Source organism: Delphinapterus leucas, chromosome 16 (assembly GCF_059928025.1).
Source record: "Delphinapterus leucas isolate spDelLeu-1000000601 "Yukka" chromosome 16, BTC_Dleu_Yukka2, whole genome shotgun sequence".
NCBI classification, from domain to species: Eukaryota; Metazoa; Chordata; class Mammalia; order Artiodactyla; family Monodontidae; genus Delphinapterus; species Delphinapterus leucas.
The window spans coordinates 10,966,984-10,991,573 of NC_143144.1; the positions used below are offsets into that span (position 1 = coordinate 10,966,984).

The following is a 24,590-nucleotide window of genomic DNA, read 5'->3' on the forward strand; positions in this document are numbered from 1 at the left end:
TGTCCTCTGCGGAGGTGTCCTGTGGACTGTGCTGGGCTCCCGGAGCCCAGGCTCCACCTAGGATGCTCTGCCCTTTTCTGCTTTATGTGATGAACTTTGTACATGATTTCTCAGGAATAAAGGGTTTTATCTCCAGACAAGGTTGTAAGCCACTCATCCAAATAATGTCTTTTCTAATCTTGCTGTTTCATATTCTAATATGAAATGATATTCTAATCCTCTTTTCAGGAATATCTAAGAGGAAGAAAAATTCCTTTGACCCATTGGAACGACTTATTTTTTTCTTTTAAAGGAGGCTTTATCAAAGCAGCTTAAATATAAGAGAAAGATACAATTTAAAAGGAAATTTGGTCAAATAGATATTACTGTGAATCTCTTTCAGACTAAACAAAATAAGGTAAAGCACGCAAAATAATTTTTACTTGTGTTAGAAAGATATAAAAATCACCATGGTATGCACAAGAGTTTTCAACCCATGGATTGGATTTCTCTCATTTGAAACATTGATTTTTGAATAATTTTCTCTGTCACCTATAGAAACGGACAGATTTTTTAAAAAAAATTTATTGGAGTATAGTTAATTTACAATGTTGTGTTAGTTTCAGGTGTATACCATAGTGAATCAGTTGTACATATACATATATCCACTCTTTTTTAGATTCTTTTCCCATATAGGTTATTACAGAGTATTGAGTAGAGGTCCCTGTGCTATACAGTAGCAGACAGATTTTTAAAATCCATGAAAACATTACCAAACAACTGTCTAAAAGTAAATTAGGAAAAGCAAAACCCCACAATCTAAAAAGTGATGAAAAATGCTTAAAAGAAAGCTACTCTAGGGCTCAGAAAAATTTACTTCTCTCATACCCACCTCTGAATTTCCAATAAATGCTAGGTGTTCTGATTGCATAGTAAGTTACCGAACTCCCTCAAGTTGCTTAAAAATATTGATAGCTAAAAAGACAGTGATCATAAATATTTTCAAGGTCTTCATCGTATCAATCATTTATTTATTTATTTATTTAAACATCTTTATTGCAGTATAATTGCTTTACAATGGTGTGTTAGTTTCTGCTGTATAACAAAGTGAATCAGTTATACATATATATATGTTCCCATATCTCTTCCCTCTTAAGTCTCCCTCCCTCCCACTCTCTCTATCCCACCCCTCTAGGTGGTCACAAACCACCGAGCTGATCTCCCTGTGCTATGCGGCTGCTTCCCACTAGCTATCTACTTTACGTTTGGTAGTGTATATATGTCCATGCCACTCTCTCACTTTGTCACAGCTTACCCTTCCCCCTCCCCATATCCTCAAGTCCATGCTCTATATTAGGTCTGTGTCTTTATTGCCGTCTTACCCCTAGGTTCTTCATGACCTTTTTCTTTTTTTTTTTTCTTAGATTGCATCCAATTTATTTTTTATTTATTTACCTTGAGCTTTTTTTTTTTTTTTCTCTCTGTGGCTCAGGTGATGGAATCATAGACTGTTCCATTTGGAAAGAGCATCTATTCTGTGTCCCTCGTTTTTTTCTCAGAATAAAAAAGTGAAGTCTGAGGGGTGATGTATCTTGTTTACTTGTTTTCCCTGTCACTGGAGGATCATTTTTCTAGTGTGTTGCATCACCAGGGCCAAGTGCCTGACAATATGAGAGAAATAAATGAGTGAATAAATGCATCAGATAAGGGTTGAATTCGGATATTCTTAGAAATTCTTGTGCCTTGGACCTTTCGGACAGTCGGAGAAAGCTTACTGACTCTTTGTTTCATTATCTTTTAAAATGTATAAAATATATACACTGGATTACAAAGGAAACTAAAAGTATCAAAGTGGAGTCCAGGTTGAGAACTCCTGGGAGGTGATTTATAATATCTTTTCTATTCCTGAGATTTCGTGCTTCTATCATATAAAGCCTTGTTACTCAAAATATGCTTCTTGAACCAGTGGCCTTGGTTGGCCCCCCCTTCACACCTCCTGAATTCAAATTTGCCTTTTTTTTGACAAGATCCTCAGATGATTTGTGTGTCCATGAGAACTTGAGAGTCACTAACATGAGAATCAAGGTGATAGGAGAGAGCAGATCACTCCCCAAAGTGCCTGCAGTGCTCCTGGTGGGTATGTAAATTTTAGAGCAGTTACATATTTCAGCCTAAGGCCAGCTTTGCTTTCAACCTCTGACAACATCTGTTTGGGCTTTAAGGATAACCCATCTTAGTTAGTGTCAGTAACTGAAATTGTTACTGCATTCTGAATATTTACCATCACAAGCCTGTGTGATTCTTACTCAGATTTCCCTTTGTTGCTTAAGCGGCAAAATTAAATAGAAGCGTCCAAAATAGTTATGCCTAGAGAATATTTTCTTGAGAAGAGTGGACATGATTTAGATAACTTTAAATGGTTAGATAACTTTAATATGATCTTAAGGACATTTTTTTTTTACTTTCTCCAACAGACTGAAATTTTCCTTTTTTTATGGTTATATTTATTGTGTACCTTTAGGCTTAGATATGATTTGAAGATTGCATTTTCGTCTTTCCCCCCTTCCCATTGTTTTTTCACTGCAGTAGCTCCTTATTGCCTATAAGGTCCTTGATCTGACACCTGCTTTGTCTGCAGGCCTATCTCTCACTCTCTTTCTAAGTATATGCTGTAAGCCCCAAAGATGAAACTCTCTGCTGTGCTGTATGTTCCCGTGTCTCTGCCCCTTTGGGTACCATTTCCCTTATTAGAGCCTACAGCACCAAAAAAGCCCAGGTCACTTACAATTACAAGGTTTCTGGTGTATTAAGAATGAAAATCTCCAAAGTAGTTTATACAAGTTTTGGTATTTTTAAAAAAATATTTACACTTAGCGCATTAACATTATTAATACACATACGCAAATTCATTGTATGTACAAACTTTTGGAGACAGCATCTCTTAAGTATATAAATGTGACGCTCAGGCCAAATGATCCTACTGGCTCTTCAAATGCCTCGTCCCACATGGTACCCTGTCTCTCCTGTGGAAATACCACCTGTCCTGAAGCCCAATGAACTGTGTTCCAGTTAGGCTGGTCCAAGTGTTCTTTTCTCTCAATTCCTGTAGCACTTTGATTACAATTCAGCTAATATTTTCAAAACACTGACTCACAGCATTTTGTGGATATATTTTACTTACCTTTCTAGCTTACGAGCACCCTCACGGTGGGGAATGTGTTCTATTAATGTTTAGCACAATGCTTTATACATAGTATATTCAATGAACAAGGATGAATGAACGAATCTATTTATCGTAATATGGCATGAGCTTTCACTTGAATTCAAGAGTAAAAATATAAGCATTGGTATTTGGAATCGTCTTCTGATGGTTTGATAAAATCCATATGGTTTTACAGGTTTCTTTTTTTTACTTTTTTTTTTTGGTGTGTATGTGCTGTTATTTTGGCTCAGGTCATTGAAATAGGAACATTTATGGAATAACTTAAAATATGTTTTTAAAGTTTACGCTACTTTGATTTTAAATATTTGATTCACTTCTGCACATACTTCTTTATTGAGTAACCCTGCTAGATGCTAGGGATACAGTTGTGAGCCCGTGTCAGCTTACAAGAGGGAGAATGAAAAATACACTAAATGATCCCACTGTGATAAGGGCTATGAAGAAAAATATATTTTTCTTGTTTGTGGAAGCAGATGGCATATGATTTATTTGTAAATAGTTAAAGAGTTTTAATATATTAGGGAAGAAATTAATTCAATAAAGACATCTTAGCCGGATTTTTGCATAAGAATGACAGGTCCAGGTGGAAAGGAGGTCGTAAAAAGACAGCTGGTTGAGATGGGAGAGGGGTAAGCAGGTTATTGCTAAACGTGAAGCATCCACTTTTAATCTTATAGATTGGAAAATTGCTGATAAGATAATTACATATATGGCAGATGTCACAAATGTCTTGGGTTTTGTTTTTAAGAGAAAGAAAACGAATGCCTACCTATGCTGGTGACATGAGATTAGTATATTTAGGCAGAAGAGACCTTTGGATGTTGAAAGGCTCGTGGCATATACCAGTGTGCCTCTGCATGCCGTCACTGCTGTTTGTCTAACTAGGAAGGTCAGATATCTGGGAAAGTTCTAGTGCAATTGAAGTCTTTAAAAGCTTAGGCTGGGGCTTCCCTGGTGGTGCAGTGGTTGAGAGTCCGCCTGCTGATGCAGGGGACACGGGTTCGTGCCCCGGTCCGGGAGGATCCCACATGCTGTGGAGCGGCTGGGCCCGTGAGCCATGGCCGCTGAGCCTGCGCGTCCGGAGCCTGTGCTCCGCAGCGGGAGAGGCCACAACGGTGAGAGGCCCGCGTACCGCAAAAAAAAAAAAAAAAAAAAAAGCTTAGGCCGTCATCAGCGTTGGAAAGTGTTGTAGGAACATTCTAGGAATATTGGTGATGTTTACTCAGATGACTGCAAGAAAAAAGGTGGTTGTTCTTTGCATGTTTGAAATTCTAGCAGCAGCCAGGTAATGGTTAGTGAAATAAGCAAGTCCTTTGTCTGTACTCATAATTTTGTTTTTCTTTACTTATCATTTCAGAACTCATCAATGATGGCTCTCAAAGGTGTGAAATACGATGTTCTTTTAATACATTTGACTTAAGAAGGAACATCTGAAATTTGTAGTGTCTGAATTTTGAAGGACATGTATTGTCTTGGTTTTTGATACCTATTAGGGAATATTGCCATCTAATGGCTATTACATCAGATTGTAGATAAAAGTTCCTGAAGGACCCCATGAAACTAACACATTAGTCCAGTAGGTTTAACCTACTTCATTGTCAACACACTGTCACAATGTGATATGTAAAAACTTAATTATAATTTTAATGGCAAGGGTCTACTATCTGTACAAATTTGCCCATCAATAAGCCTTTAAAACAAAATAGTCTGTTTTCACAAATAAATCTATTTTGTTTGTGTTTTCGGATTAGTGGCTTAAGTAGTAACTCTTAGAAGGAAGCTGAAAAATACCTAAAGTCAAATATAAACTCCAATTTTTTTCCTACTAGTCTCTTCATTTTTGAGTGATGGGATTGCAACGGAGGCTATCTGTGGACAGTCCCACGTTGGCAGCGTTCAGTTTGAGTTTCCAGAAGCACTTCCGTGTTGAGACTTACCCAGAGCCTGTAGTGATGGCCTTCTTTTGCTTCTAATGCAGCACTTGTCTTATGGCAACGGCAGCCTGCACGTGGACGCCGCTTTCCAGCAGACCCTCTGGAGCGTGGCCCCAATCAGCTCAGGAAGTGAAGCAGCCCAAGGTAAGAGCTCCACTTCCATTAGGGGGCTGGTCCCCGATGCAGAGTTGGCAGTCATCTTTGGGATTGTGATAATGAGTAAATTCATTAGAGCTGTTGGTGTCAAAATGTTCTGTAATGCAGATACATAACATTTAAGAAACTCATTTGAATTGCTATTTAAAAGTGAAGTTTGTGTGAAGGTTTATCTCCTCTTATTTTTATGCTGCCGTCAGCTTTAGTTTATTTTTGTGTGTGTTTTACATGCTAGCTTTCTAGGGGTGATTTTCTCCAGTGTTTTGGCCTCAGGGTATTGCTTAGTCAGGCTACTGTCAAGATTTCTCATCTTCCAGGGTGTGTGACTTAGAACTGGATCACAGCAGTGCTTGTACATCAGGGTTTTTTCCCAGGAAATATCTGTGTGTTCTGGTTGTTCTCGCTTATGTAAGTTCAAATCTGAGCCTATCCAGGCTTGCATGTTTAGTGGAGGGTTTTATGAGGGTGAGGTCATGTATAATCGTGGGAACATCACTAACTGTGGGACTTGGGAACCCAGGGCTCAGAGGTGGCAGGCAGGTGGCACCATGCATCTCTGTGATTTTGGCCAGGTACTTAAGCCTTGCTGGACTCCTGTGTCTCTGTCTAGGAAAATAGGAGATTGGAGCCAATGACCTGTTCAGCTGTCAACATCTGATGATGACAGCTCAAATGTGACTGCGTTTCAATCCTTCTAGGGTATCTGATTGGTGGTGACGTCCTCAGGTTGCTTCATGGACACATGGATGAATGCCTCACGGTCCCTTCGGGAGAACATGGTGAAGAGCAGCGAAGGTTGGTACCTGAGCCCAGCGCCTTGAGCCTTGCGTTTTCTTGTTTTGATATAAGTTTTGTAAATTAAGGATTTGCCTGTTCAGGCCATTAGCATAAGAGAAAGTGGGCCACTGTCATTCATCTGTCCACTGAAGCGATCCATTGCTGGCCTCCTCTGTAGTTTTTTTCTCATGTATGGTTTTGACTACCTATGAATAGAGTTGCAGAAAATTCTTGTATAATTAAAACGTGGTGAGAAGCAGTGAATACAATAAACTGAGTGGGAGGAATGAACACATTCACTTACTTAAAACTTCCGTGAAACGTTCATTCGTTTTGATGAATCCTCTTTCTGGAATGTTTAGTCTCCAGTTCAGTTTCAGACTTCTCAAATTGCCCAAAGGTTTAGGACCTTTTTCTGTTACCTCCCATTTACTGAGATAGATAATAAAATTGAGCACTTTCCCTAATATTTTATGTGATTTTAATACCTCTCTTATGTTAATATTATTTGGCATTGGGCCAAGATGGCAGTAGCCTGGATCATGGGGAAAAGTGCACAAATAATACAAAACCATGAAAGTATTGAGGGTGATTTGAATGTTCCATTTTGCCTCACAAATTAATGGATGAATATGGTAAGTTGAATGCATAAATAAGCGATTATTGTGAGAGAAGGCATGATCCGGGTGATTTATTACTTGGCTTTAAGTCTTTTAGTGGAGGTTTCTCGTAATATTAGCATATCACTTAGATAACTATTATTGATAAATATTTATTTTTGTAGTTTAAAGAAAGATACAGAGAACATTTAGAAAGTTAGTACTTCTTTAATTAGCTGTTTAACCTTGGGAAGAGTCACTCTGAGACCTGGGTACTAGTCTTACCTCTCCCCAGGTAGACCTAGCATATGGTGAAGCATGAAATGCAGAGCCTCAAAAAATTCCCTAAACGAAAAGTGCTGCTTTTAGTAGGTTAGGAAGAAGATGTTAATGGTGTGTTGATAGGGTTTATAGAAAAGATGAGACGGAATTCAAAAGACGGTTTATCTGAGGAATTAATTCCAAACAGAAGACTCAGAGGGATGCAGTGTATACTGGGAATTGCAGTTATTCCCGACTGATGAGGGGCAGGGTGGAAGAAGCATGGAAACTAGACATGGAAACTTGGTCAGCTTTTTTTTTTTTTTCCTCCATCTTTATTGGAGTATAATTGCTTTACAATGGTGTGTTAGTTTCTGCTCTATAACAAAATGAATCAGCTATACGTATACATATATCCCCATATCTCTTCCCTCTTGTGTCTCCCTCCCTCCCAGCCTCCCTATCCCACCCCTCTAGGTGGTCACAAAGTACCGAGCTGATCTCCCTGTGCTATGTGGCTGCTTCCCACTAGCTATCTACCTTACGTTTGGTAGTGTATATATGTCCATGCCACTCTCTCGCTTTGTCACAGCTTACCCTTCCCCCTCCCCATATCCTCAAGTCCATTCTCTAGTAGGTCTGTGTCTTTGTTCCTGTCTTACCCCTAGGTTCTTCGTGACATTTTTTTTCTTAAATTCCATATATATGTGTTAGCATACGGTATTTGTCTTTCTCTTTCTGACTTGCTTCACTCTGTATGACAGACTCTAGGTCCATCCACCTCATTACAAATAGCTCAATTTCGTTTCTTTTTATGGCTGAGTAATACTCCGTTGTATATATGTGCCACATCTTCTTTATCCATTCATCCGATGATGGACGCTTAGGCCGGGCTATTGTAAATAGAGCTGCAATGAACATTTTGGTACATGACTCTTTTTGAATTATGGTTTTCTCAGGGTATATGCCCAGTAGTGGGATTGCTGGGGCATATAGTAGTTCTCTTTTTAGTTTCTGAAGGCTCATTAGTGCCATTCCCACGGGTTGGCTTTTACCCTGAGATAGTTGGGAAGGAGTGTGTGGGGAGGGGGTGACGTGGTCAGATCTCTTTGAAAAGAGTGTCTCTGACGAACAAGAAGAACTTAGATCGGAGGTGGAGAGATTCTGGAGCAGGGAAACCAACTCGGAGAAGGCTGATGAAGCCATTCATGTGAGAGAAAAGGAGAAGCTTATCCTGGAGAGTGGCCATTAGAATAGGACAGCCTGGCCCAGAAACATTTCGGGTCAGATTGACTCGTTTAAGGGTGAACTCTATGTGGTCGGTGAGAGAATGTATCAGATTTAAAGGCGAGAAACTCCCTAGAATTTCTGACTCTAGGGAAGAGAAATGGTGTTAAAGATTGTAGGAGATGGACAGATTTGATACAAAGGACTGAGTGAGATTTTGGACACTGGTGAGTACAGAGGATCTATGGGAAATAAAATAAAGGGTTTATGGGAAATTGGAATTTTTGAGTCTTTAACTTAGACAAAGGTTGGGTTGGATATAAATCACAAGTGCACAGCGGGTAGTTGAAAGAATGGGAGCCCTAGGTAGAGAAGGAGGAACAGTGACTAGAGTGTTATGTTTAGCAAGTTGGGCATTGCTTTAAAAGGCTGCAAAGCCTTGGAATAGACTAACTAGAGAGGGAGCTGAGGATGGAATCCTAGATAAGGCTGATATTTAAGACACTGACAGGTGAAGAAAAGGCTCAAGAGAGGCAGAATGGTAGTTAAGTGGAGAGCCAGGGAAGTTAGTTATGGAACCCAAAGGAGGCTTGGGGTGTAGATGCGTTCAGTGATATAATATCATCATAGAGACTTAGGAGCAGAACGAGGTTGTGCCATAGTCTTTTGGATCTTTAGTCTCTGACTTGTTAAATGAAACGCTTGAAACGAAGTGATTCTTTGAGCCCACATGCTCTTTCTACAGACACTGTAGAGATTTGTAATTAAGAGAATGGGCTGTAGACCTGGGTTTGGGCCTCGCCTCTGCCACTAATAGTTGTGTGACTTGTGTGACTTAATTTCTTTAAACATGATTTTTCTCCTCTGTGAAATGCAGCTTAAATGTTAGCTGTTACTTCATGGGATTGTCGTGAAGGTTCAGTAGGAAAATGCGTGTAAAACCTTGATGTATATTAAGAGATCAACAAATGTATTATTGTTGTTGTTATCTTATCACTATTGTTTAGACAGAAGAGCAGCATTTAGTCAGATACGGGAACGTTTGAGGGACCCTGGGCATGTGGGTGAAAGTATGGTAGATTTTAGGGGAAGAGACGCTAAACTATATCAAAGAAAACCCTCTTCTGTTTTGAAATGAATGTGGTAGGTGAGAGGTGGGGAAGGGCTCCTCCTTCTTGCTAAGCTTTAGAAGCCAGGAATGGATGAGCATAGATTTTAACAGTTGGGTTTTTTCATTTCCAAATGAGAATATTCAGCGTCGGATAGATCCCAGATTTCTTAGACTAAGCTCGCGGGCAATGACTGCAGTTTTCCACCTCTCCTGCACATTAGAGAGTCTGTATGTTAAAGACGGGTTTTATTAAAAATGATACTTACAGAGCAGATTTCCTGCTAATTGGTTGTTTTGGGGGGGATGCCTTTTATTTGTTTTTTTTAATTTTAAATTGGAGTATAGTTGATTTACAATGTTGTGTTAGTTTCAGGTGTACAACAAAGTGAATCAGTTATACATATACATATGTCTATTCTTTTTCAGATTCTTTTCCCATATAGGTTATTACAGAATATTGAGTAGAGTTCCTTGTGCTATACAGTAGGCCCTTGTTGGTTATCTATGTTATATACAGTAGTGTGTATATGTTAAGCTTAACCTCCTAATTTATCCTTCCCTGCCGTCTTTCCCCTTTGGTAACCATAAGTTTGTTTCCTAAGTCTGTGAGTCTCTTTCTGTTTTGTAAATAAGTTCATTTGTGTCATTTTTGTAGATTCCACATGTAAGTGATAGCGTACAGTATTTGTCTTTCTCTGTCTGACTTACTTCGCTTAATATGATCATCTCTCCTGCTGGTTATTATTACATTGCTGTAATTCTTTACATTGCTGGTTATTACAGAGAAAACTAGGGGAAATGTCAAAGACATTTTGGTATTGGTCTGGGTCTGCTTTCCCATTGCATGCATATTGAAGGCTGCTCCTGTCCCCCGTCCTGTATTATTCTTGATTTAATGTTATTCATTTCTGTGTCAAATTAATCTCAATATGTATTCAGATCAACACATTGCAGCTCTTTCTAGGTAGTGATATCAGTAAGAACACATCCTTAGTGCCCCTTGTACGGCGTGTTTACATGGGTGAAATTAGATTAAAATGGATGTCAGACTTGACATGCCTCATGACATCCCTTTCTCCCTCATGACTTGAGGGAGAAAATGAGTCAGAAATAGGCAACAGGAGCCTGAGGGATGTTGCTTAAGACTGAAAGTTATCTATGTCTTGATTACACAGTGAGATTGAACAATTTTTTGTATGTAACGATAAAAGTAATTCCTTAAATTTTACATTTATAGAGCCCTTTATTCCTTCAAGCCTTCTTAATATCAGTGTGTAGAAATTTCTTTATCTTCCCCTGTCCTCACGCTAAGTCCCTTCAGTGTCTTACAGAATGAGGGGAAGGCAAAGGACGGTACAGCCAGGAGGCAGCCTTTCTTTAATTGATGTGAATCTGTATTGGGGGAAAAACGCATAGTGATAACCTTAAAAATGTATTTTGATTCATTTTTTAAAAAGAAGTAAAAATAATTTGACTTTCTGAGAGCTGGAGAAGTTCCATGGAAATATATAAAGATTTCTTTTAACTCATAATTCTTCACACTAATTATGATCTGGCCACACTCAATTACGTTCTGTTATTAAAGTTAAATAACTAAAGTCAAATCAGGTTTGTTACAAGAAGCAGTGGAATTGATTAAGGAGATGGCCAGAAGTGACAGTTGCTTCTGAGTAATTTAGGACCATTTTGGTCGTAAATGCTGGGTTAGTAAGTGGATTTGTCAATCTGCTCATGCCCCCTTCCCATGACAAGTTTTGAATATACATAATAGAACTATAATTGTAGCAGTTGAAAACGCAGTTCGGTGATGGGTACTATAGTTCTAGATACCGATGCAGTGACCTTTTATTATCATATAATCTATTTTATGGAAGTATCATTGATTTACAAGGTTGTGTTCATTTCTGCTGTACAGCACGGTGATTCCATTACACATATGTACACATTCTTTTCCGTACTCTTTTCCATTATGGTTCATCGCAGGATATTGAACATAGCTCCCTGTGCTCTACAGTAGGACCTTGTTGTGTATCCATTGTGTATGTAATAGTTTGCACCTGCTAACCCCAGACTCCCACCCCATCCCTCCGCACCACCCCCACCCACCCTTGGCAACCACAGGTCTCGCTCTCCGATGGAGCGATCTTTAACTACCTCTTCACACTTAGGTCTGTGTATGTATGTGAGCTCCTGTGCATTCTCATGGGAGTGTTAACCAGACCCCCAGAACGAAGAGCATATATTGTCCCATTCAGTTAAATGGAATTGAATTGGAGAATGAAGCCTACCAAAGTTAAATTAAACATACATTTTCCCCACACTTCCTGCCCATGTTGCTTTTACGGATTGAACTCTGACATGTTCGTGACGTAAAGCATCACTATGGTTTTATTTTAAATTTCTTGAGATTTTTCCAGAAAGATGTGTGACTCTAAAATTACCAGTATACAACTGGTCTAAACAACAATAAAAGTCGTAAAATTATCATCTATAGATGTTGTGAGCAGGCAGGGGATAGGGAGAAATGCACGGAACGTTAACTGTAGAATTGTAATTTCTTTGTTCTTTTTCAAACTTTTCAAATAGTGAGATGGGATAAATTAAGGAGAAACAAAGCTCTGCTGCTTGGCAAGAGATCTGTCGGATGCCACACAGCTTTTAAATTATTGCTTTAAAAAAAGATTTCATTCTGGAGCCTTGAAATTTGATTATCAGTTTTCATTTCAAGCATAAAGTCTTTTATATGGGGAATGTTTTCTGTTCTAGATTCTGTCTCTGGATTGCACCTTATTACTTCCATCCATTTTTACATGAATACAATAAAATGTCAACAAAGGCATTTACTTTATGTGCACACACGCTTACTAATGGATTAAATATGCACTACCTGAATTAAGTATGTCATACTTTTAAATTAATAAGTTTTAAGAAAGATGAGTTAGGGGAGTGTTATTCAGAATTATTATGTGAGATCTCTGATGTGGAAACCGGTATTAGGGGAACGTTTTTTGAAAAGCATTATTTGTATGTTAAAACAGTTTTTACCACATAGCTCATAGGTAATTTTATTCATTTAATAAAAATCTGTGGAATGACCACCATGTTCTGGGTGCTGGGGTTGTTAGTATCTAAAAAGATACAAAGTCTCTTTTCTCAAGGAGTTTACATTCTAGTGGGGATATGTAACAATAAAAACTTAAATATGCTTGTTTATAAATGCACACACATACCCATGCATGCATAGATAAAATACACCTGATGGTGTGTGTGTGTATGTGTGTGTGTGTATGAGAGAGAGAGAGCACAGGCAGGCTTGAGTGTGGATAGAGAAGTTGTCCTGTTTCCATCTTACCAGGCATTACTCTTGGCATATACTTGCTCTGTCTTGTTCCTTTCAAACTCAGGACCATTAAGTCATTGTTTCTGACAATGTCTGGAAATAAATGCTACATTTGCTTTCCAGAATATGACTCAGCAGGCAAAAGCCATGCCGTATGTATGCATGACAATATTTTTGCCTCATGCCCCTTTTAATATTATGATTCAATGAGCTTTACTTGTGAATAATTGATAAGGCATGAGATGGGTTTTATCTAATGAATTAAGTGTCTCTCAGTCTGGCTTAGAAGGAGAGGCGTGGTTTATGTCTACGTACACAATTGGATGACTAATACCCCGCAGGGTTTGTATGCCCTCAGTCACCTACCTCGGCGCAAGCTTCTGAAGCTGCGCTGTTTTACTCCAAAATGGTCAAGTTATCATATAAGAACTTTTCTTCCTTCTCTTCATGTCCTGTGTATACCTCTTTAGCCTGCATCTGGGGATAGGACAGGTTTCCCAGATAGTTTTGCTAGAAGAGTAGGCACATGAAGGAGAGCTATTATTTTCTTCTTTGCCTCTTCTCCCTGGAGAGAGATGCAGTCTTTCCCCTAAACTTAACCTCCCTGCTGATTGCAGAGAGCACCCTGGCCTTGCTTCAGCCTGTCATCATTTAGCAGCCTGACTTGGTCTAGAGCCACACTCTCAAGGAACGACTGGGCTAGAAGGCACTGTTTTCCAAAATACAAGCTTTGAAGGCAAAGGATTAAAAATATTCACAGAAATTGGAGCCACCAAATAAGAGTAAAAATGAAAAAAAAACAATTGAGGTGTTGGATGCACTGAAAATGAGTGACTGGCAAGAGACAATAGATTAACAATCAACACTGAGAAAGAGAAATCTCCCAGTTATTTTCTCAGTGAAAATTTAAGACCGTTTTTACTGGTCCACGTTTAGTTTCTTAACTTAATCTAGGTGTAAGCAATATCTTTCAGGAAGAAAAGAAAAGCTTCCGCTTTCTTTAAATTTCCAAATTCCTTTGTGGCTGTGTTGTATTCCCTACGGAGTGAAAAGTAAAAGTAGCAAATGTTTGTTGTTGTTTTTCTGCTCTAGTCCTATTTATGTGACTCTTTAATATGGATTCAGAGTCTAAGGATGTTATTGTTTTTAATCCACGATTATTCATTTATATTTTATGCAGACGTGACATCTCAAAACATACTGATCTTGGGTGGCCTCGGCCTGCAGCAGCTTGAAGCAGGATTTCAGTTCCCGGCCAGAGACTGAGGTTGGGCAGCGGCAGTGAGAGCGCTGAATCCTAGCCACTAGACCACCAGGAACCAGTGGCCGGTGGCCAGTGACAAGTCCCTGGCCCATCAGCTGCGTAGAAATGAATTTCCACATAGAGGTGGAAAGCAGTGAAGCAAGTAAAGTGTTTATTAGGAGGAAAAAGAGTACAGTACGTGTGGATAGACACACAGGTGGCTCAGAGAGAGAGAGTCGCACCCTTGTGGTAGTTTGAATCACTGTTATGGGGCATTTCTTCCGGATTTCCTTTGACCAGTCATCTTGCTTTGCCTGGTTCTGAGTTCGTATTTGGTCTACCTCAGGGTCCTTCCTCTGTGTGCGCGCACATCTCTTAGCCAAGATGGATTCTAGCAAAGAGGCCTATGGGTAGTTGGCATCACTTACTGTGGGGTGGCGCCACCTCCCTTTTTGACCTCCAAGGAGCCTGTCTGTGGGTGTGTAGTCAGGAAGGTCTCCTTGACTGCGAGGATGAGGATTATGTGGTCTTTTATCTGGGCAGGGCCCAGCCTCCTCTATCATCCTGCTTTTATGGAGTTTCTGCTGTTATGGAGTTTCTGTCCACAGGGGAGAAACTGCTCAGCCTGAGGCCCATCCATGTCCTGTCTCAATACCTGTTTCCCCGTGTGCAGTAACTTGAATAGAAATATCACAAACTCAGTCCTGAGTAAATATGTGATGCTTCTCTAAGTGTTGTATAGGCATATACTTTTGATTTCTCTGTTACTATGAAGAGGTTCCTGGGAGCTTGCCTGGGGCTTAGCTGCTCAGCCAAACAATCTCTTAGGCCCTTACGTAGTAGACTGGTGTGCAAGCAGAAATCCTACTGAGAAAATGTGTAAACTTGAAACACTTACAATTTCTCTCTGCAATAATCTTTTAATCCTGGGTCTATTTTTCAATTCCTTTAATGCTTATTGAGGGCTTGTATGTTCTAGGCATTTCAATGTGTGCTGGCTATAAAAAAATGAGATCGTAGAAAACGTATCTTACTATTCTACCTGTTGAGGAGGATTAGACAAGGAGGAATCTGTGCTGACCTTTGATTTTGAGGTGATACTTTCGCCAGCCTGTAAGTTAGTAGAACAAGCTTCTCTTCCCCATAATTGTTTTGAACCTGCCATTCAGTATCAACTCTCAATGGAAATTGTGTGTGAGTAATTCTTCTGTTTTTCAAAGGATTCATAGGTGAATCCTCAACATCCAGGGTCTGGTAATACATTACCACACGGAACTTAATTTGGTTGAGGACGTGTTGGTAGTAGAATTGTCTGTGTCTTTAACTGCCCCAGGTAAATGGCATATATCACATACTGCCATTTATTATCTTTACTGGTGTGTGTGTTCATCTCTTCTGTTTAGTTTTCAGCCAGGATTGTATCATTCATTTTTGTACCCCTTTCGTAGAGTGACAAATATATGGGAATCTGCACACAAATGCTGATTGTTTTGTGTTTGTGAAAGAAATTAATGGAGAAAAAAAAGTCATGCACTTCCTTGTAGGTTGTTTAAGGAGAGCAGTGGGATGCATGCATTGAGAACCGCTCTGGTTAATTCAGAGGGGTTTGAGGTCCCCGTTTGTAGGATTTCAGTGACTCGTAAAAGATTATTGTCTGCCGACCAACCTGAATGAACAGAACACTATTTTGAGGCCTATGAGTCCCACATCCTTGGCTAAGAGCCTTCTCTACTGGAAGCATCTTGACTTCACGTCACTCCACAGGGAAGAATCCCTATTCCTACAGCAGGAGTCTGAGCCTTGAAGACAGTGATTTAAACAAACTGGTGGGGTGGTTTGTGGATATTTTGACAGTATGATGTATGTTATGGATTTTTTCAGAGAAAACTCACATACTTGCCAACATGCAAAACTTTTGCCTGCGAGGGAATTTTTGTGATGTTAACGTATGTTTTCTCCCAGTATTTTTCCTATTATTTTTCTCCACTTAAGCAGCTAGCAGTCCCAGTGCACTTTTCTCCTCAGGGGAGGTTTGAGAGTTGGCAGAAAGCTGAACTTTTCTAGAAGGCACTTCCCTTCCTGACTTTTATTCCCTAAAGACTAAATCCAAGGAGGTTGTTATGCTTAGTGTCTTGCACACAGGGAGAGAGAGATTCCCTCTGACAGAAAAAGAAGAGAAGAAAGGATTTTGCCACAGACTCAGAACACACTCATGTGGAGCAAATGGACGCCCATAAGCCAAAAATACATGAACCACAGCCCAAACCTCACACTTTATATGAAATCTAATTCAAATGGATCATGGGCTTAAATGTAAAACATAAAACTATAAAACATTTAGGAAAACATCTTTGAGACCATAGAGTTTATAACTTGACATCAAAAACATGTCCATGAAAGGAAAACATTAATAACTTGATCTCATCAAAATGAGAAAATTTTATTCTGTGAAAGTCCCTGTGAAGAGGATGAAAAGATAAGTTATAGACTGGCCAAAGATATTTGCAAATCATATGTCCAACAAAGGACAAATAATCTGAAAATACAGAAAGAACTCTCAAAGCTCAACAGTAACAAACAACCTAATTAGAAAATGGGTGCAAAACATGGACGGTGGTTTCACTGAAAGGGCATACAGATTGCAAGTAAGCACAGGGAAAGATGTTCAGCGTCATTAGCGATTATGGAAATACAAGACCACCAGGTGCTATCACTACACACTTATCAGAATGGCTAAAACAAAACAAAATACTGATAACCAAATGTTGGCGAGGATGCAGGGAAACTGGATCGCTCATAAATTGCTTGTAAATGGTATAGCCACTCTGGGAAACATTTTGACAGCTGCTTAAAAAACTAAACATGCACTGCCATACGACCTAGCAATTGCATTTCTGGGTGTTTATCTCAAAGAAACAAAAACTGTGTTCACAAAAATACTTCTTCACAAATACTTAGTGTAAAGCAGCTTTATTTGTAATAGCTGAAAACTGGAATCAGCCCAGATGTCCTTCATCAAGGGAATGGTTATCCAATCTGCAGTACAACCATAGCATGGGATGCTGCTGGGCAGTAGAAAGGAATGGCCTATTGATACATAACAATTGCGATGGATCTCCCGGCGGTTATGCTGAGTGAAAATTGTCAATCCCAGAAGATCACATACTGTGTGAGTCCATGTTTATAACATTTTTGAAATGAATCTTAGAACTGGAGGACGGATTAGTGGTTATCCAGGGTGAGGGAAGCAAGAGAGGGGAGTGAGAGGGAGGTAGGTTTAGTTGGAAAAGGGCAATGTGAGGCATCCTTGTGGTGTAGGACCTTTACAATGATGGGGTTCCAGGAAGTTACACAGTTAATAAAATGGTATAGAATTGAATACGCACACACAGACACATACTCAAATGAATATAAGCAAAACTGGAGAAATTTAATAAGATCAGGGGATTGTATCAAATTCAATATCTTCCTTGAAAAACCGTTATATATATATATATTCAATTACATATGTATGTAACTTGAATATATGTATAGTTACATATATGTGTAACTATTATACTATAGTTTTAAAATATAGTTACATATATAATAGTACATATATAGGTAACAGTTACATATATATGTAATACATAGTTACATGTATATGTAATAGTTACATTACATATATAACTATTAGTTACATATATATTACATATATAATAGTTACACATGTAACTATTAAGGTTATGTATATATGTAACTATTATATTAGAGTTGAAAAATATTACTATTAAGGGAAACCAGTCAGATGTTCAAGGGATTTTTCTATATTCTCACAACAGCATGTGAATCTATGGTTATCTTAAAAATTTTTTTTTTAAAGCATTCATAGAGACTGGGGAGGGAGCAGAGTTTTCTGAGTTCCACTTTCAGGCTGACCAGTACTCTTCTCCCTGAGAACTTGCTACTCCCCATTTCATCCTGGCTTATCAGGAGATGGCAAGACTCAGAGGGCAGTGGCTGTAGGGTTTTTCACTTGAGCAAAATGTCCTGAGCCTCTCAAGTAAATGGAAAGCATCAGCCCTCAGACTGGACAGGAGCATGTAAGTAGAGCCCTGCGCTTAGAAGATCTAACAGATGAACTGGGCTTACTCCCCAAGGTCCGAGATTACTGTACTACTCCAGCAACAATAATAAGTGCTTGAGGGCTTCCCTGGTGGCGCAGTGGTTGAGAGTCCGCCTGCCGATGCAGGGGACATGGGTTCATGCCCCGGTCCGGGAAGATCCCACATGCCATGGAGCGGCTAGGCCCGTGAGCCATGGCCGCTGAGCCTGCGCGTCTGGAGCCTGTGCTCCACAACGGGAGAGGCCACAACAGTGAGAGGCCTGCGTACTGCAAAAAACAAAACAAAACAAAAACAAAACAAAACAAAATAAGTGCTTGAATTCCACACTAGCTTGATGGACTCAAAGTTGAAAATAATTGTATTTTAAAGAGAATTGTTTTAAGTGATGGTGATAACAATAGTAGATGAGGTTATTCCAAGCCATGTTTCCCTCTGAGAAAAACCAAAAATCTGTTCAAAGATAATTGAGAGCTAAAAAAGTAGTGAAAATGTGTGGAGCCAGGTTCCCAAAATAGGAGACGGAGGAGTGAGTTCGGCATCTGAGGAAGCTTCTTCTCTCCAGGGGATTGCAGTGGCTGAGTGGCTCAGAAGTGGGGCAGAGCTGTTGGAAGCATCAGAGCGCAAGTGGATCAAAAGTGGTAGTACAAGACCCACCAAAGAAGAGGCACTTTAGGAGGGAACTCAAAGAACTATACCCTTGAAGCAGTGATGAACTGGAAATAGAGCAACCCTTGCAAGTATTGAAACTCAGCCTCAAATAATATTAATTACCATTTGGATTAAGATGATGTGGGATTGCTGGTGCCCCTAGATTACTTTACCTGTGAGAAGCAAAAGTACATCTTTGGGGGCTGGGGGACTAACGCAAAAAACTCAAGTGATTTCTGTGTTTTACATATACTGTATCTAATAATCAAAATTAAACACGCTATTTTGTTTCAACCCTGACTGATGTACTGCAGTACAGTTCTGGCACCAACTCCCCAGAATTAATAGATCATACAAATTACGGGCTTTGTTCCCTACAAAACTGCCCTTATCTCAGACAACAGCCACAAGGAGAGGGGTGGTCCTCAGACCATCTGTACTGCTGTACAACTGGCTACAAATTTGGGGGTTCCCATAACCCCTTTAGATTTAAGAACTCAGGAAAGTGCTGTACTTAATGATTACAATTTTATTATAAAGGATTACAAATCGGGCCAGATGTAGCTATGTATAGGGCGAGGTCTGGGAGGGTTTCAAATGTAGAGTTTCTTTTCCCTGTACCTGTGGATCAAGACTTCTTACTCTCCTGGCACATCATCGTGTCCATCATCCAGGAAGCTCAGTCAAGCTTTTGTCCTAGAGTGTTTTTCTTGGGGTTTTGTTATGTAGGAGTGTTTGAGTTCAATCATGTACTCAAATTATTTAATTAATCTCTACCACACTTTCACTCCTCAGAGGTCAGGCTGGATCAAACTTCCGACCCTCTGGTCATCTGATTTGTCTTTCCAGCATGGCCAACCCTCTTACTGAAGCTATCTGGGGGCCCACGACGAGTGCCCCCATTACCATAAATGAAGGTGTGATCTAAGAGGCTCATGAAAAACATAGTCTCTTATATCACTTGGGAAATTCAAGGGTTTAGAACCTCCCTTCTAGGAACCAGGGGCATGGGTCAGCCAAATTCTTTGTTATACAGCACAGGCGTATAAGATGGGACCCACCTGAAAAGCAAAGGCAAACACACTATAGAAAAAGGCATACACGTCATGGATACACAGATAATAGTGTTATCGCAAGTAGAATTTAAAATATTTATGATTATTATCTAAGAATTAAAAGACCAGGTGAAAAAATTTGGTGGAGAACTGGTAACTATAAGAAGGGGTCATATAGACATTCTAAAACTGAAAATTAAAATAACTGATATTAGAACAGATAGATTTAATATCAGCTTCAACATAGCTGAAAAGAGAATTATTGAACTGGAAATAATGTCAGAAGAAATATTCTGACCTAATACTGAAACATTGATAGTCAAAAGATTGGGAAATATGAAAAAGAGCATACGAAATACATGGTAAATAATGAATGGTCTATCGTACATGTATTGGAGTTCCAAAATAAAAGGATGGAGAAGGGAGGGAGGCAGCAGGAGAAGGAAAGCAGGAGGGAGACAGAGAACAAGAAAAAGAGTGCTTGCAAGTACACAAGGCACAGGCAGTGTTTACTACAGTTGCTTAAGAATTCTCCACAACTGACTAAGTATATTAAGCCACAGATTCAAGAACTATGAACCCTAAGTAAGACAAATGAAGAGAAACCACACTTACATCAGACTAAAAGTACTGAAAAGTAAACACAAAATTAAACACTTAAAAACAGATAGAAAAAAGACGTGATATCTTTAAGGGGACAACAGTAAGATTTACAGCTCACTTCAAGTAAGAGACAATTGGAGACATTGGATGTAAGCTTAAAAGTGCTTAAAGAAAGTAACTGCCAACCTGCCAATCTAGTAAAATGTGATATTTTTCCAAACAAAAGAAAAGCATAAAAGTGGCTAAATTTTGTAATCATCCTCTTCATTTTCTTCCTAGTATAGTCCTAGTATAATTTCTCCTAATATATAAATATTAAAAAAAAATTAAATAAGTGATTTTTAAAAATTAAGACTTTTGAAATTGAAGCATAGTTGATTTATAATGTGTTAGTTTCAGGTGTACAACATAGTGGTTTAGTTATTTTTTTTATTATGTTCCATTATAGGTTATTACAAGATATTGAATATAATTCCTTATACTGTACAGTAAATCCTTGTTGCTTATCTATTTTATGTATAATAATTTGTATCTGTTAAATGCCATATCCCTAATTTGTCCCTCCCCACCTTTCCCTTTTGGTAACCATAAGTTTGTTTTCTGTGTCTGTGAGTCTGTTTCTGTTTTGTGTATAGATTCATTTGCATTATATTTTAGATTCCCCATAAAAGTGATAGCATGTAGTGTTTGTCTTTCTCTGTCTGACCTATTTCACTAAGCATAATATTCTTTGGCCCATCCATGTTGCTGCAAATGGCAATATTTCATTCTTTTTATGGCTGAGTGGTATTCCATTGTATACATCTACCACACCTTCTTAAGCCAGTCGTCTGTTGATGGGCACTTGGTTGTTTCCATGTTTTGGCTCTTGTAAATAGTGTTGCTGTGAACATTGAGGTGCATGTATCTTTTCGAATTAGAGTTTTTATTTTCTCAGGGTATGTACGCAGGAGTTGGATTGCTGCATCACATGTTAGCTTTATTTTTAGTTTTTTATCCTTAAAAATATCCTTTATACTGTTTTCCATGGTGACTGCATCAATTTAGATTCCCAACAACAGTGTACAAGGGTTCCCTTTTCTCCACACCCTCTCCAGCATTTATTATTTGTAGACTTTTTGATGATACCCATTCTGACATGTGTGAGTTGATATTTCATTGTGGTTTTGATTTGCATTTTTCTAATAATTACTGATGTTGAACATATTTTTATGTGCCTTTTGACCATCTATAACTCTTCTTTGGAAAAATGTCTCGTTAGGTCTTCTGCCCATTTTTTGATTGGGTTTGTTTTTTGCATATTGAGTTGTATGAGCCCTTTGCGTATTTTGGATATTAACCCCTTGTTGGTCACATTGTTTGCAAGTATCTTCTCCCATTCCGTATGTTGTCTTTTTGTTTTGTTGATGGTTTCCTTTGCTGTGCAAAAGCTTTTAAGTTTGATTAGGTCCCATTTGTTTATTTTTGTTTTTATTTCTTTTGCCTTGGGAAACTGCTGTAAGAAGACATTGGTACGACTTATGTCAGAGAATGTTTTTCCTATGTTCTCTTCTAGGAGTTTTTTGGTGTCATGTCATATATTTAGATCTTTAAACCATTTGGAGCTTATTTTTGTATATGGTGTGAGGGAGTGTTCTAATTTCTTTGATTTACATGTAGCTGTCCAGCTTTCCCAGTACCACTTGTGGAAGAGATTGTCTTTTCTCCATTGTATATTCCTGCCTCCTTTGTCATAGATTAATTGACCATAGATGCATTGGTTTATTTCTGGTCTCCCTATTCTCTTCCATTGATCTATATATCTGTTTCTGCGCTAATAACATGCTGTTTTGATTACTGTGGCTTTAATAAGCATTATTGTTTAGAGGAGTTTCAGATTTACAAAGAAATTGAGCAGAAAGTACAGATACTTCCCACATATCCCTTCCAGACCTTCCTCTGCAGTTTTCCTATTATTAAAATGTTGCTTTAGTGTGGTACTTCCTTTACAACTGATGAGTCAATATGGACACATTAGTATTAATTAAAGTCCGTTATTTACATTAGGATTCACTTTTAGTTTTGTGTATTTTCTGGGTTTTGAGAAATGTATAATGACATATATCCACCCTTGTAATGCACACAGAATAGTTTCAGTGCCTTAAAAATCTCCTGTACTTTACCTATTTAAGACTATCCTTTTTTCATTGGAAGGAGTGGAGCACCTTTGTGCCTTTGTCAAAGGCCAGTTGACTATATTCGTATGAGCCTATTTTAGGGATCTCTGTTTTGTTCCGTTTATCTATTTGTCTGCTCTTTCACCAGGACCACACCATCTTCATTAGTGTAGCTTTATAGTAAGTCTTGAAGTTTGGTAGTGTCGTTCTTCCAACTTTGTTCTCCTTTAATATTGTGTTGGGTATTCTGGGTCTTTGGCCTTTCTGTATAAACTTTAGAATTGCTTTGAAGATAACTGATTAGTTTCCTAGGGTTATTGATTGGGTCTGAGTTGAATCTATGGATCAGGTTGAGAAAAACTGATATCTTGACAGTATTGAGTCTTCCTGTTTGTGTATGTGGAATGTTTCTCCAATTATTTACTCTTTGATTTCTTTCATCAGACTTTTGTAGTTTTTCTCATATAGATCTTGTACATATTTTGTAAGAAATATACCTTTCTTTTCCTTTCGGTGGTAATATAAATAGTATTGTGTTTTAATTTCAATTTTTTGTTGTTCATCACTGGTATATAAGAAAGTTGAGCTTGTCCATTAATCTTTCCATTAATCTTCTATCCTGTAACCTTCCTATAATTGCTTCTTAGTTTCAGGATTTTTATTTTTGTTGTTGATTCTTTGGGATTTTCTACATAGACCGTCATGTCATCTGCAAAAGAAAACAGTTGTTTTTTTTTTTTCTCTCCTCAATTCACATACCTTTTTTTCCTTGTTTTATTGCATTAGCTAATACTTCTAGTACAATGTTGAAAAGGATTGGTGAGAGGGGAAATTCTTGCCTTTTTCTGTATCTTAGGGGGAAATTATTTAGTTTCTCACTATTAAGAATGATGTTGATTGTAGATGATCTTCATGAAGTTGAGGACGTTCCCTCCTATTCCTAGTTTTCTAAGAGTTTTCACTGTGAATGGATGTGGGATTCTGTCAAATGCTTTTTGCATTTATCGATATGATAACATGGTTTTTATTCTTTAGCCTGTGCATGTGATGGATTTTATGAATGTTCGGTGATACTTTAAATTAATAAACTTATGTGTACAAAAGGAGAAAACTAATCATTTTTGCTACATGGATTAAAGCAGCACATTTCTTTTGAGGTAAAAAGTAGTGATAGTTCCTATGGATACCAATTATGACTTTTAAAGTCTATTTCGTTAGGATTTAAAAAAACATTTTTAAAAAGAGAATTTAGTTCTGTGGTCTGTCATTCATTTATTGAACATCAAGTTTGGAAAAATGAAGAATTCTGATATTATTTTACTGCTCTCCATTGCAGTAACTAAAATACAGTGATATGACTTCTTTGTCCCCACTGAATTCTACATAAGCATGTCAATCTTTAGAAGCCAGTAAACTACTCTTCTTTATTTTTAACGTGTGTAATTGATTCATCATCAAAATTGGATGTGACTGATTACATTTTCTTGTATTATTTTTGTTCCCTCTTTTGTTGTTCAGCGTTTGTTACACACTCTAGCCTCTCTCTGGACAAGAAAGAAACCAGTATGTGTTCAAAAAGTAGAACACTAATGACAACATCCCTTATCCCCATTGCTTTAAGGTCATATGGTAAATGTTAAAAGAAATAGTTCACTTGGAGGGAAAAAAAAGGTGGTGTCTGTGGTACTGCAGTAATAATTGACTATGAGCTGTCCAGTGTTAAAATAATATACTAAATTTAAGGCTTCCTTATGTTGAAGAAACAAAAGTAAATTGAAAATGACCTAATTGTTATTTTTGTAATTCATGTATAAGACAATTCTTTTGCTCATGCTTCACTGATCAAACTAACGTTTTTGGGATGATCCAAGTGTTCGGAAACACTCTGAATTTATCTGTAGTTATCTTGGGGAGAAAAAAAAGGAATCACTCACAATGTAGATATTAATTCCAGATTTAGAAATATAAATAGATAAGTTGGACTTTCTCTCAGTTATTATGGTGTTTAATTTTATGTGTCAACTTGACTGGGCCACATAGTATCCAGATATTTGATCAGACTAATTTGATCAAATTATTCTGGGTGTTTCTGTGAGGGTGTTTTTAGATGAGTTTACCATTTAAATCTATAGACTGAGTAAAGCAGATTGCTCTCCCTCCTGTGGGTGGGCC

At 38.3% G+C, this 24,590-nt stretch overlaps 1 protein-coding gene across 2 annotated transcripts in view; it reads left to right on the forward strand.

The window, feature by feature from the left end:
• Positions 1-24,590, forward strand: part of RYR2 (ryanodine receptor 2) — a 432,618-nt gene that overhangs the window by 16,335 nt on the left and 391,693 nt on the right. For both annotated transcript variants that reach the window (XM_089897470.1, XM_089897471.1), the window contains exons 5-6: positions 5,181-5,280; positions 5,991-6,087. In XM_089897470.1, coding sequence (XP_089753596.1) covers positions 5,181-5,280; positions 5,991-6,087 — 197 coding nt within the window. The remainder of the gene's footprint in view (positions 1-5,180; positions 5,281-5,990; positions 6,088-24,590) is intronic.